Source organism: Cydia pomonella, chromosome 10 (assembly GCF_033807575.1).
Source record: "Cydia pomonella isolate Wapato2018A chromosome 10, ilCydPomo1, whole genome shotgun sequence".
In the NCBI taxonomy this organism is placed as follows: Eukaryota; Metazoa; Arthropoda; class Insecta; order Lepidoptera; family Tortricidae; genus Cydia; species Cydia pomonella.
The window spans coordinates 9,395,002-9,410,267 of NC_084712.1; the positions used below are offsets into that span (position 1 = coordinate 9,395,002).

Sequence of the window (15,266 nt, forward strand, 5' to 3'; positions counted from 1 at the left end):
CTAAATATATGGTGTACCGAACTATTTGGCTACTTTGGTTGCTACAAAGTATTTGACGCTGACTGTACAAAGGGTAAAAAAAATGAGATGCCACGAATAGTGGTTTTGGCCGAATACCGAATATTGGGCCACACTCCCGGCCGAATCACCGAATTGGTATAACAAGTGTAGGGGAGAAGTGGCATGAAAGAGCCAGTTTTCTTTACGGAGGAAAAAATACTACATGTAATGAAAAAGAAGTAATTTTTTATTTTAAAAATTATCCTTTATTTATTTGAGTACGTAATTTCGTACAAAAAAATCTTAAATAATATATAAAAATCAACGAAATATGCATTTCAAAAAAATGTGTCATTCGGCTCTTTCATCACAGCTCGGTATTGAAAGAGCTGCCATAAGTTTTGAAAGAGCCGGTTAGTATAACAACGCGTAATTTGAAAATTATCAAAAATAAATAACTACATAAAGAACAGAGTTGTCACCAACGTTCCTCGTTCGGCTGAAGATACTTGTCCAATTTGTTTGGAACCTTTTTCAGCTATGATTTTAGGGGGATTGGTGACTGTACTGCAGCCTGTTTCGTCGGCGTTAAAAATCATATGGGGAGGAAAATTGTGTTTGCGTAAAACAATGCTTAATTTCTCAAAAACATTCCTACATTTATTTTGTTAAAGGATGTTGCACGGGATAGAGAAGTGCTTTCAGGTTCAGGTTCGGTTTTCTCACACTTAAATCTTTGTGTCTGCTCATAAATCCTTTGAGCCAATCATCACTAGCAGTTTCGGCTTCTTTCCATTTATCTGGGCAAATATCATTGGCTTTGGCATAATCAAATGCCAGTTTCTTAGTTTGATGCCTTGTTAAGTCATAGCACATTTTAGAAGCAGTCTTTAAATAATCCGCAAGCATGTTTTCCTGCTCCGATGTGAAAATACGCTTATTTCCTATATTAGGACAGTGTTTATATGGTAATTCACCAGTATTCTTTGCTTTTTTAACTATTTTTGCTGAATAAGCCCGCGATATATTTAAGGCAAGTGCAGTTTTATTTATAGACTGGCGCTTTTCTAAAACTTCAGCAACTGCCTCTTCAATTCCCGATTTATTGGGTCTTTTTCGTTTTTTTGGACCAACTTTCTCCATATTGAAATATCTGAAGCAATTAATTTAATAATATTATGAAAAAATTTACGTTTATTATACGTACATTGTACGTATATTAGTATTATTTTATATTATTTACAAAAAACAATTTCAAGGTTATGAAGGAGCCAGTTATGAAAGAGCCGGCTTTTTCAATGCCCACTGACCCGGCTCTTTCACGACTTGTTCCAAAAAAATATATAACCTTCAAAATAACAACAATATCAGACCTTTAGCAGATAAGTTTTTATGCAACTGCAAAGCCAAATATATGCACCAACTGAGTCTATAACCCATTTGCCTATAATTGTTAACAAAAAAATACCAAAAAACAACTAAAATTAAACAAAAAACTTACTTTTGAGTGCCTAAACCTTCGACTCGATGCACCGATGGCGGTTGGTTTCGGCGAACTGTCAAATGTTTGTGGGTGACGGGAAATCAGTGTTGCCACCTAAAAATAATATTGCCAACCAAATCTGTTCTAAAACTACCGAAATAATGCAAGTGGCTCTTTCAAAACCTGGCTCTTTCATGCCACTTCTCCCCTACATTTTGACTCACATTTATTATGAAAACTGGTCGCCTACAAAGGACAATGTTTGCTAAGATTTAAGTTTTATTTTTTTGTTCTTTAGTAGTGTATAATAAAAAAAATCATTAGCAAACAACAAATGCTCCAAAAAAATCCTTTATATATAATAACAACTTCCCAAGAATACATTTTAAATATTAAATTATAAATATTAATTATTATTATTGGTTTGCCGTACACTTTTGTGATATTTTTTTTCACGAATGTTCGGCAAAGTGGCCGAATAAGCCGAATACCGAATAGTTCCTCAATATTCGTGGCATCTCTAAAAAAAAAAAGCGGCCAAGTGCGAGTCGAACTCGCCCATGAAGGGTTCCGTACCATTTATGCCGTATTAAAAAAAAGTTACATACTTAGTAGATCTCGCGCAAACCAATTTTCGGTGGAAGTTTTCATGGTAATGTACATCATATACTTTTTTTAGGTTTATCATTCTCTTATTTTAGAAGTTACAGGGGGGGGGGACACTTTTTACCACTTTGGAAGTGACTCTCGCGCAAACTATTCAGTTTAGAAAAAAAAAAAAATAGAAACCTCAATATCATTTTTGAAGACCTATCCATAGATAACCCACACCTATGGGTTTGATGAAAAAACATTTTTTTGAGTTACAGTTGGTGGTTTGGTTGAGTATGGGGAGCCCCCAAAGTTTGTTTTTTTTTTCTATTTTTCTGTAAAAATCTTAATGCGGTTCATAGAATACATCTACTTACCAAGTTTGAACAGTATAGCTCTTATACTCGTAGTTTCGGAAAAAAGTGGCTGTGACATAATCGGACATGACGAATCTGTAAGGGTTCAGTTTTTTGCCATTTGGCTACGGAACCCTAAAAACGAGATTAAGGAGTAATGAAGGTAAATTGGTTTATTTACATTGTTTTCTATTGAACTCCATTTTATGCCTATAGTGATTATTGTCACCGTTCACGACAGTTCACGAGTTTAAAATTTAAAACTTTTTTTATACAACTAAGGTTCACACAGAGCACAGAGTAATAAAAACACCAAATTGAAAAACTTATATATTTTAATTAAATAGTTACATTAATCTTTACAGTTTCTCCCTAGGCTAGTGACGCATCGATGCATTTTATTGGTCAAAAATTAATATATTAAAAAATAATTTATCTACATAATCGGTAAACATAATCATAAATCAATAATCATTTGAACATGTTCTAAGTTAATAAGGCGAAAAAAATCCGTGTTGCCAGTGGAAGCGAGGCCAAGTCAAGCGTGTCAAAAGTCGTGTAAAAATATTGCTTACTGGTGTTAATATCCTTTAAATGCGGATGCGATGATACTCTACTGGCAACACAGTCGTACAAACTGTATACAATTTACATGATCAATACTAATAAATGAGGGTGGTAAAATAAATACACATTATAAATTGGAATAATTTGTACGGAACTCGACAAGGGTTGACCTAGCTTAAGGATCTTGTGTATATTCTCGGATACAGTACTCGAAATATTTTTGTTATTATAGTTTTTATTTTGTAATCAGCATTAGCTTCTGCCAATGTTTAAATGGTAACGAAAAAATTAAATGGTATCAGACAATACAAGACAGGATCCTTGAACTGGACGTAGAAGCTTATTCCTGTGGACCTGCCTCTCTTGCCATCTAAAAGCTAGGGAGTAGGGCAATTTACGCACTCATTGGGAATAAGTATAGTATTAATTTGATTAAAAGATCTACAAAAAGAAAGACGATAAATGTTCATGAATCAACTTTGTTTCATAATAAGTGTAACTGCTTTGTTAAACCAAAACTCACATTCGTTCGTAATCAATAAAATAATCGATTACCCTAGCTTTCAGAGTTTAGTATTTGGGACTTAGCTTGTAGTATGGTTACGTCTGAAAATATCGATACGAAAAAAGTGCCAAAAATATGTATACACGACTTTATTGCTCATATCTTAGTGTATACGCATTTTTGGCACATTTTTCGTATCGTTATTTTCAGACGTGACTGTACTAGTAAATCGTACTATAAGCACGTTTTTTGTGATGATTGAATTTTTGGATAATTATAGGAAAACCTCGGGCATGTCCACAGGATTTGAGATGTCACTGGTCGTTCTAACTTAACTTTAAATTTAATATTGACATGTTTCGCTGACAATTTCTTGTTTTTCTCGACTGCTAATAAAACTTTACACAACCCCATATATCCTAAAAATAGGACGTTATGATTACTTCATAATAGGGTAATAATCCGTAGAATAAGGGGGTATATATAAAGTATTGTTTATCATTGTACACGGGTACATAGCAACCGCGAGCCACCAGGGCCGTCTATTATTGGTTTCAATCGTATTTTCTCGAAAACGTTCGTATTTGTCATGCTACTCATGCTACTTTAGTCGACCTCAGTACTTTTAGTACCGAGACTGGCTGAAATAGTAACACACGTTCGTACATTTCGGTGAAAATACGATGGAAAATAATTATGCAGTATATAACTACTTGCAGTTGCAAAGAATCAAGAAATGTCCTCTACGATACACAATGTTATGGAGTCTAAGGCACGTCAAACAACATGAGACCTTACATCGTACGCCTGCGTGGACGTATTCGCTGAGCTACCGCAGTACGTAGCAGCTTATTAACGAATTCATGCAATAATACGTACACAAGTGTGTGAAAGAATTTATGTGTTAAATGAGTTATTATAATACGGAAATAATCAATGTTATGAACACATAAGAGCTAAATAATGAAATGAACAAAGTATTTTGCCAAGTGAGACCTTGAGAGGCTTCATGAATCTGTTTCTGTTACAATATTTGAATATTTATTTGCCTTTGTTTTAAAAAAATTGTTAAACAAAGTTTTCAAACTATTAATCTTAACGTAAAAGAATATGAATTGGTTACTAAAAAGCATATCTACGTGGTAACCTATAACAAATTCACCAATTAATAGCTATTATTAATTAACAAACACTTTTAATTTACATTTAACTTGAGCAATACGATAGACGGTAACTGCTGCCATCTAATACTGAGAAGGTAATGCATATTGACTAATATATATATCCTTCGCCTTAACAGTTTAGTATTTTTTTACAAATGTTCTTTATAAAATACATAATATAAATGCAGTCCATACCCAAGGGTAAAAGGATGGTCTAGTAATGCAAATGCGTGTATGATAGAGGTTCTCAAACTGCTGTGTACTGCAATAGCCCTATAGAACCTTAAGTTAGTTTTACAACCGATTTAAGGCCGTCCTCACAATAAGCCAATCAATGCCATAACGTTATTTTAGTCAAGAAATTGCAGTTTTACACCTTTTCTCGAGTCTTGCATAGTGGTAACTATAGTATTATGAGAAAATGTTTACAGGATGTCTAATAATATATTGTTTTTTTGTAGCGTAATGTGAGGATGGCCGCCGGACCAGGCTAAAGGACTGAAACAAACCGACGCGACCTCAAGCCTGTTATAACCAATTATTTTCAAATACTAATTTAATAATTACAAAAGTTTAATTTTATTTTAAAACTACAATCTATGTTATGTTTAAAGTTCATTTCAAAAAGATTCAATAGCCGAAGTTGGTCATATATTTTATTCTCGCCACCCGTAAGATTTTGACTCAACTCCACCATGATTTGTTGATGATTCGTAATATTAATCAATTTGAAACAAGCTTCAACATAAGTTTGTTTTCATATGATATAATTTTTCTTTATTATTTACCTCCAAAAATGTCATACAGTTAGAACCCTACGTCACAGCTTTATCCAGTCTATATAAAAAACTTCATTTACATATGTATACCGCATACAGTGTAATTTATTTACCTTTAAATTGGAATCAACGAAAAACACCATAATTTTCTATTTTATTTACAAAATTTCTGATATCAAATTATCCATCTAGAATACGATATATTTAGCAGTAAATATAAAATACATTATGGTAGTTTTTCCTTGGTCTCCATTATATATCCTACACCATCCCATTGGCTGTATTGACATGTTCCCCACTCACCATACGCGAAAAAAGATTTAAACATAATTGATATACATAATTTAAATAGTGCTAATGACAAGACATTTATTAGACGAAGAAATACTAGAAGACTGTACATTAACTCTGGTGAACTGCATAGGTTAACGTGTCAGTGAGGGCTTCCGTTTTTGTGCTCAATTGGCGCCACTGTAAACAGCTCTCAAAATTCTTCTATGCTTATTTAAAAAAAAAAATAATACGTTTCAATATACATAAGTATTTTAACGTCCAAATATGCCGTTTTTCAAACCTGTATCATTTTGCATATATTTTAGTTGGCACTTTTTTAAAACCACTAACATGTATTGAACTATATCTAATGTTTACCATGAATAATCAAAAATAGAAAAAAAAAATTGATTTACCACATTTATGAAAAAAAGAGTGAAAATTCGCGATAAAAAAGCGTGTAACCCCCAAAAATACTATGCATTTGACATTTTGAAAGACCTCCACACTAGCGCCCCTAGCGGTGTAATTAAACGTTAGCCCTCATTTGATCCAATTACTACTTATTTAGATATAATTTTTTCACTACTTAAAATTAACACAGGGAATAGTACTAATGATGAAGTAGTGGCACAGAAATGTATCGTAACACGCTTCGTTTAGCATAGAAATAGCACTTTGGATGTCATTATCTATTTGATGCTTACTGTACTGTCAAGTGTAAAAATATGGGTCCACGCAACTTACTTAAAAATATGTCCCACAGCTCGTAATTCGTCGGCTTAAAAGCTATGGGACATATTTTTGAGCAACTTGTGTGCACCCATATTTTTACACTTGACTGTACCACTAGTCATCATCAGTCAATTTTGGCGTGTTGTTACTGTTGTCAATATGTATTAACGACATACTTGTGATTTTATTGATTTATTTTTATTATGCCGATCACCAGAGCCCGTGGTCGGAGTATAGTTCAATGTGTCGGAGTCGTTACTATATTTAGTAATTGTTCAAGTGTTAAGTGAAGAAATTAGAACTAAATATCTGCCTACAGACCATGGCTCCGTGTCACAACCCGCCGAGATATATTCAACATTAAAAAGATCTATAAAAAAAAATAACTGTCCGAAAAATCTTTACAAGGGATGTAAAGATTCTCTATTTTGTGATAATGATTGTGTTGCATTACGTATTACGAATAATGAATACTTGAATAAAGTAAGGACTCTTAAGCACGAAGAATTTCATATATTGATCCGCCATTTTCTATCTCTATCGCACGCGCATATTTATATCGCTTTCCCGTTCGCACAGTGGCATTGACCACCAGCATCATCAGCAATATAATTACGCGCGTGCGGTGCGTATGCATACGGTTCAATGTATGAAATTCTTCGTGCTCAGCGTCCTTACTTTTGTAATAGTCGTTATAGCAAATAATAAGCAAGATTCGCTTATTCAAACTAGTGAATAAACCACTTTTTAAATAATGCTTAGGAGTTTGAGGTGTCAAACGCGGGGCACGTTTTTTTTTTTTTAGTCCACTCCCCTTCTACATTCAATAACCCCGTTGTTCATAAAAAATTGCAAACCTCAATTAGTTAATTTATGTTTTATCCCTTTCTTACAAATAAGTCAAAATGACAAATTAAAAACGATTAAGGTGGTTCGACTAGGTTACCCAAAGCTTAAACCTCACTAGATGGTGCCACAATTGCAAATTTTGAGTTTTAATTTTTTTGTGGAGTAGTCTTGGTATTTCTATACTGTAAATTATGTTTAGCGCACTCTTTAAATAGATATTGAACTATTAAAACAAACATTGAACACTTCATTGTACAAAAACTACCCCTTAATGTCGACAGAATGTTTCTTGACTCTATTTCTAAGTATCACTCACACATTCAAACAGTCGTACTGGGATCCTTGTAGTAGACAATTTGGCACAGCGTGAGTAGGCTTCAATAGCGTTGCGGTATGTACGTGGAAACACATGCAAGAGGATGTGGGTTCGAGACTCATTAAAATTATTTTTGTTATCAGTATTATCAAGTACCTATTATTAATAAATTATTTTATGAGAAATATGAGCGTTTTCCATAAAAATATTAAAAATCTGATTCTCACACATCATGATATTTTTTGTTCTTCCAACTTAGAATCACTAGCATAATCAATCCTCGTGCTAAAAAAACCCGAAAATTTGTATTGAAATTTTAGTTTTACATTGAAATTTCTTTCACACTAAAATGTTACGAAATGGTATGGATATTTTAGGATATCTTTTTTTAATGCTAGGGTTGAGAAGATTCTAAGTAGAATGAACCTAAGAAAGTCCAAATTTGTAAGTCCGATTTTAAAAAAAAAACGCTGTTTTGTTCTAAAATTAAAGCAATCCCTTACTGCCCAGCCTTTAAAAAAGTAGGTACTATTTTTTACTATAACTTTAATTAAATTACAGTGAGTTACAAAATTGCATGGCCTTCTATTTATAACCATTATAAAAAGAAATGAGATATTTATTTACCATGTTTGTTTATATTATTGATTTCCCGATATTTTGACACAACTAGAAGTTTCACACAATGCCTAGAGACAGAAAATTATTTATTTATTTTATTTATTGTCAATTTCATTCAACGGATCACATCATATCCAATTTATGTATTGCATTGTTTTCTACCTAGTTGGTTATTAAATTCTGTTACTGCAATAATCTTTATCTACATAAAATATACCAACGAAAGTTTAAAAAAGTATATATTAAAATGAAGTACACACAATCAGGAATTACATATGACAATATCATTCAAAATCGCCTCCTCTGGCTTTGACACAGGCCCTCAAACGACGAGGCCAGTCATCAATAGCGGCACGCACGATTGTCATGTCTAATTCCGTCACTGTCTTAACTATGGCCCGCTTGAGGGAGTTAAGATTTGTGTGGGGTTTAGCAAAGGCTTTCTCCTCAATAACCTGCTATATGGCATAATCCAGGGGGTTAAGGTCCGGGCTGGAGGACGGCCAGTCTTCGTGGGCAATAAAGTCAATTTTGTTCCTTCGAAACCAGGCTTGAGTTGTTTTTGCCTTATGTGCAGGAGCTGAGTCCTGTTCAAAGATCCATGGCTGGTTTTGAAATAGGGTGTGGCTTAAGGGCTTCACTATTGGTTCGAGAACGGTTTCCAGTTTCCGGTTTTCACACCTTTTTCACAGAAATGAATCTGTGTTAGCCCTGAGTATGACACACCCAAATTCATGTTTGGCGGGTACCCACATTTGTGCAACGCAATAGGGTTGTTTCCATCTACAAATCTTAGGGCATAATTGTATCCCAATAAATTCTTTTGGATTATAAGAACATGTTAAACTACTTTTAGGGGACCTGTAATGACCATATTTTTGTAAATATTGAATTTAAAATATCTTTTGGCACACGTCACGTGACCAAACTCGAAACGTCATTGAAGATTCTGATGACGTCACAACTCTCGGATTGACACTGTTGACAGTTAGGCGATTAACAACAAATGACAAATATCAGTTGACAGTTCGTATCTTCTACGTGTGTATGTAGTTATGTGTCAAACCATAAACTGTGACGTCACACACTTTTCAAAGAGCGTTTTGGGCGCGAAAGCATCTGTCAAAATATATTTTGTTAATTTATCATATTTAAAGCCGTTTTTAGTATAAAAGCTGAATTTTAAGGCAACTTTTAGTTAATATAGAAAGTAATAATAATTTGACGACCGGTTTGGCCTAGTGGGTAGTGACCCTGCCTACGAAGCTGATGGTCCCGGGTTCAAATCCTGGTAAGGGCATTTGTTCGTGTGATGAGCATGAATATTTGTTCCTGAGTCATGGGTGTTTTCTATGTATTTAAGTATTTATAAATATTTATATATTATATATATCGTTGTCTAAGTACCCTCAACACAAGCCTTATTGAGCTTACTGTGGGACTTAGTCAATTTGTGTAATAATGTCCTATAAATATTTATTTATTTATTATTATTTAATACAAGCGTTTCAAAAAATTGGAATACGATTCTCTTTTAGGCCCCAATTCATTATAGATACGACGAGATAAGCGTTATGTGCGGTATATAATTATAGCTCACAAATCCACCACATTATGTCATTTTTTATTGTTTCGGTAGCATTTGTTTTAACGGAAATAAAGAGGTTGCAAATCGAGTAACAGAACTTCAGAACAGATATCATTTGATATTTACCAGTCGCTTTTCGGTGAAGGAAAACATCGTGAGGAAACTGGACTAATCCCAACAAGGCTTAGTTTTACCCTCTGGGTTGGAAGGTCAGATGGCAGTGGCTTTCGTAAAAACTAGTGCCTACGCCAAATCTTGGGATTAGTTGTCAAAGCGGACCCCAAGCTCCATTGATCCGTGGCAATATGCTGGGACAACGCTAGGAAGAAAGAAAGAAATCGAGTAACAGAACTTAGTAACCAACTAGGTATAATAGTTATGATGTAAATGTCCATATCATGTTGGAGTCATATATGTATTAGCCAACTAATTATTCAAGATCAATACACTTAGCTCCCTTAGGTATTCGCCTAAGTACAATCTCGGGCAAAATTGAGTTTTATAAAAGTGAACTAGTTTCTAGGTCATTTTTGTAGACTCCAATTACAGTTACACTTTTCCTGGTTTTTCGCGGACCAGAATATCGATGATTTTTGTAACTTGATTTAGACGTTGCTATCATTTTCGGTTTAAAGAGTATTTATTGTCTGAAGAAATTACAAAATTTCACTTATAAGACAACAATTAACTATACATATAATATATTAGCAGTAAGCAAGCATGCAGACTTATTTGATAGATTAGTTAAATCTTTAATAATTAGTAAGTACATATGTTTATGTTTAGTAGTTTACATCTTTAGTTTGCACATTTTCAATCCAAAAACACATAAAATCACAATTCAGAACATGCGGCAGCGTTGTTTTCTATCAAGTACCTCAAGCACCAGGGCGGCTACCGGGAAAATCGAAATTCGTCAATTTCGGGCATTTTTCTCTGTCACTCTAATTACGTCTTAGTGAGAGTAAAAGAGAAAGATCCCCGCAATTTGCGAATTTCGGTTTTCGCGGTAGCCCCCAGGTCCTGTCAAGTTTCAGCAGTGTTGCCAGGTGAGCGGAAGAGAATTATCGTACTTGAGTGTCAATATTATTGTACCTACCGTTGAAAGAAATATCGTACGCCAATCAAAAAGGCAGCCCCTAAAAATGTCTAGCAAAATAAGCTTAAATTTCCAATTAATAATAAAAAAAGACAATTTTCGTCTAAATTGCGCAAAAAATCTGTTTATGTTTGTGTATTTTTGGGATAGACTCAAACGGTATACAGGAAATTGTGACATTTTAAACTTTAAACTTACACCAAGGAGCCGAACACCCAAAAGATAGTAATTTTAGCCTATTTCTAAGAGAAAGTGTCATATTTTGCTTCAAATTACTAGACTTTTAAGGTGGCATCATCCAAGGGCTGAAATTATAGTACTTTAGTGTACGATAATGCTCTTTGGAACATTACGTCATACCGGGGCCCAAATTATCGTACATGTACGACAATTGTCGTACGCCTGGTCACACTGAGTGTCAGTGTCGACAGAGTCAGCTAAAAACGCGTCAAACATCGCAACGTCGCGCCGATGGCCGTTCGAGGCATGGAGTGGCAACGCCGCAATGTATTTGTACACGACATTTGTCACACACACATGAGTAAAATTTATAAAAATATAACGTTGATTATTGCATGATTTCTGTATGAAACAAAGTTTTTCTATTAATTTAGCGCAAATGAATATTCGAAAGTAGATAGATGCGCAACTATTTATGTAATAATATTGTGTAATTAATTAATAAATAGCGATTGTTTTTTGTATGAAAATCGAACCACCTTAATAACTAATTGAGGCTTTAAGTTTATGAATAAAATAGTAACTGTTTACCGAAACGGAACAGGGAACCGTCGATCAGGATCAGGCACGGGCCTGAGGTCGACGTGGACGTGCTGCGGGCGCACGCGGCGGCGGCGGGCGGGACGTCAGCGGCGAGGCGGCGGGGCCAGGGAGGCGCGGCCATAGCGCGGGCGCGTTCATTGCTACCGACCTACAATTTCAACAGTTTTGGATTCAATTTACTGGTTAAAAAAAAAGGAAATATGACGATAAACATGTTGGTAGTGCTATAATCCCGTTAAGGTTTACATAATGTTACAATAAATAAATAAATCTACTTTCTATTACAAATGGCCCATAAATATTTAGTTTTATTGTTAGATAATAATTATAAGGTATACGGATCTATTCACCACACATTATTAGAAAATATACTATCAGATTGATAGTTATTAATATGTTTCACTTCAATATTGCGAATTATTTGTATTTATTCTGATATTATTTTTTACGTCTCCCGTCTTTATAAAGCCTCCCACATTAGTCTTTTCTATTGAACTCCACTTTAGTATAATATTGTGCGTATGAACTTGGACACTTACCTGTGGGCGGCTAGGAGAGGAAGGGGTTGGGCGTGTGCCTGTTGTTGGGCGGCGACCACGGCGACTGCGAGCGCGGCGCCGCCGCCGGCGCGGGCGCCGCCCACGGGTCCATCGCCGCTGCAACGAACAACATACATACATTACATTATCTTTGCTTCGCTTGCTACGCGAACCTGATACTCGGCTATTAGTACCCGGTCGTTTACAAAAAACATATCTGCGGTCTACTTATCACAAAATAAAAAAGGAAGACGCAAAGACGTCAAAAAACTTGGACATCTCTAAATATATAAAAGAAGAAACTGACTGACTGACATATCAACGCACAGCCTAAACCTCTGGTTCTAGAGATTCCAAATTTGGCACGTAGGTTCTTTAGAAGGTTTAGGGGACATACCTACATGCGTTCATACAAACATACGGGTCAAACTGAGAACCTGTTTTTTTTTTTGCTTTACGCGGGCGAAGCGAAGTAATAGAATATAATGGAATAGAAAAATATTTATTTGGCGTAAAAACACACATAAGAACAACAAAGTAAATAATGACACGTACACCGAATAGGATGCCGCTCAGCATAAGCCGTGTCTGATAGACGCGGCACTGGTTTTCAGGGCACCCAAACTTAAAAACTAAAACGAAAACGAAACGGAACAGAATAGAAACAATAAGACAGAACATGTGTATGACAGAAAGAGAGAGATCTAAATATTTCTTATCTGACGACCGGTCTGGCCTCGTGGGCCTGCCTATGACTGTCTCGATCTGCAAGTGTTATTTACTACATCTAGTAAAGCAGTGGTGGTACTACGAGACTTTCTAAACCCTGACAGTTTCTTCGGCAGAATTCCATTCGCTACTAGATACTCTGTTAACTGATAACTATAAAAGGCCATCCCTGTTCACCCCGGTTGACGGTACTATTAAATACGATATACTTTTAATGGGTTAAAAAAAAAGACTGCAGGTGAAAAACGTCGACCGTTTTGTTATTGTATTCGCATCTTATGAAACGATAACGATAGCCGTAACAGAGATAAAGAAATACTAACCCAAGTGTTCACGTGTAAAGAAATTTTATAACTAAAGTAGGTGCCAGTGGACTTTGTTTGGGCTTCTTTCCATACCGGATGAATAAATAATTTGGTGCTTTACCTGCAGTCGGGAGCGGAGGGTAGCCTGGGAAGGCGGGCGCGGGCGCCGCCGCCGTCGGGAACGACATCCCACTGAGGCCCATCTGTTGCTGCTTGAGCTCGTTGATGGACAGCTTAGCCTGGAAATGTATTCCTTTTTTATGATAATCAGCCCCAACAACTGTATAAGAAATGAACTAGTGCGGATAAGACGGCTGCAGTTTTCTATTGACAGTGACAGTCTGCATATTTTTTAACCTCCCGTGCAATGTTAAAAAGTGACTGTCATTTTATTAAGCGGATAATGCCATCCATCATACGTTTGCAGAATTTCCAAGAATCATTAATTGGATTGTAAGATAAAAATCGAATACGGAAGGATCACTTTCGTCTCTCTTTATTTGTTTGTCCGTCATGGGTATATTTAGGGTGATAATATTAGCGTATGTGTTATTTTTCCGGTGGCTTTGTCTAGTCACACAAACGGTTGTCAATATATTGTTACCGGCTGCGGCGGCAGGAACATCTGTCGCGCGGGCTCGGCCGCGAAGGGGTTGGGCGCGGGCGGCTCGGCGCTGGCGGGCTGCAGCAGCCGCTCCAGGTTCACGAGCGACGAGTTCTGTACAGTAGTGTTACCGGCTGCGGCGGCAGGAACATCTGTCGCGCGGGCTCGGCCGCGAAGGGGTTGGGCGCGGGCGGCTCGGCGCTGGCGGGCTGCAGCAGCCGCTCCAGGTTCACGAGCGACGAGTTCTGTACAGTAGTGTTACCGGCTGCGGCGGCAGGAACATCTGTCGCGCGGGCTCGGCCGCGAAGGGGTTGGGCGCGGGCGGCTCGGCGCTGGCGGGCTGCAGCAGCCGCTCCAGGTTCACGAGCGACGAGTTCTGTACAGTAGTGTTACCGGCTGCGGCGGCAGGAACATCTGTCGCGCGGGCTCGGCCGCGAAGGGGTTGGGCGCGGGCGGCTCGGCGCTGGCGGGCTGCAGCAGCCGCTCCAGGTTCACGAGCGACGAGTTCTGTACAGTAGTGTTACCGGCTGCGGCGGCAGGAACATCTGTCGCGCGGGCTCGGCCGCGAAGGGGTTGGGCGCGGGCGGCTCGGCGCTGGCGGGCTGCAGCAGCCGCTCCAGGTTCACGAGCGACGAGTTCTGTACAGTAGTGTTACCGGCTGCGGCGGCAGGAACATCTGTCGCGCGGGCTCGGCCGCGAAGGGGTTGGGCGCGGGCGGCTCGGCGCTGGCGGGCTGCAGCAGCCGCTCCAGGTTCACGAGCGACGAGTTCTGTACAGTAGTGTTACCGGCTGCGGCGGCAGGAACATCTGTCGCGCGGGCTCGGCCGCGAAGGGGTTGGGCGCGGGCGGCTCGGCGCTGGCGGGCTGCAGCAGCCGCTCCAGGTTCACGAGCGACGAGTTCTGTACAGTAGTGTTACCGGCTGCGGCGGCAGGAACATGTCGCGCGGGCTCGGCCGCGAAGGGGTTGGGCGCGGGCGGCTCGGCGCTGGCGGGCTGCAGCAGCCGCTCCAGGTTCACGAGCGACGAGTTCTGTACAGTAGTGTTACCGGCTGCGGCGGCAGGAACATCTGTCGCGCGGGCTCGGCCGCGAAGGGGTTGGGCGCGGGCGGCTCGGCGCTGGCGGGCTGCAGCAGCCGCTCCAGGTTCACGAGCGACGAGTTCTGTACAGTAGTGTTACCGGCTGCGGCGGCAGGAACATCTGTCGCGCGGGCTCGGCCGCGAAGGGGTTGGGCGCGGGCGGCTCGGCGCTGGCGGGCTGCAGCAGCCGCTCCAGGTTCACGAGCGACGAGTTCTCGCCGAGGAAGGCCGACGGGCTCTTCTTTATGGCGCCCGTGCTGGGCGACGAACTAGCTGCGGGCGCTAGGTTGTCGCCTGGAACCAC

At 38.6% G+C, this 15,266-nt stretch overlaps 1 protein-coding gene and 1 long non-coding RNA gene across 8 annotated transcripts in view; both read right to left on the minus strand.

Moving 5' to 3' along the window:
- Positions 1-229: 229 nt before the first annotated feature.
- LOC133521708 (uncharacterized) lies at positions 230-1,694 on the minus strand. The gene is made up of 2 exons (XR_009799924.1): positions 1,502-1,694; positions 230-1,153 (listed from the first exon to the last, which is right to left on the minus strand). It is a non-coding gene; the product is annotated as an uncharacterized LOC133521708 (long non-coding RNA).
- A 1,053-nt stretch (positions 1,695-2,747) lies between these two features.
- LOC133522036 (epsin-2) overlaps positions 2,748-15,266 on the minus strand; it is a 41,128-nt gene continuing 28,609 nt past the window's right edge. For 3 of the 7 annotated variants that reach the window (XM_061857204.1, XM_061857207.1, XM_061857206.1), the window contains exon 11: positions 14,870-15,256. In XM_061857204.1, the coding sequence (XP_061713188.1) occupies positions 15,030-15,256 (227 nt within the window). In that variant the 3' untranslated portion in view covers positions 14,870-15,029. Of the gene's footprint in view, positions 11,857-12,247; positions 12,365-13,402; positions 13,521-14,869; positions 15,257-15,266 lie in introns of those variants that run through there. The other 4 variants (XM_061857208.1, XM_061857210.1, XM_061857211.1 and 1 more) reach the window with 3 other exon arrangements.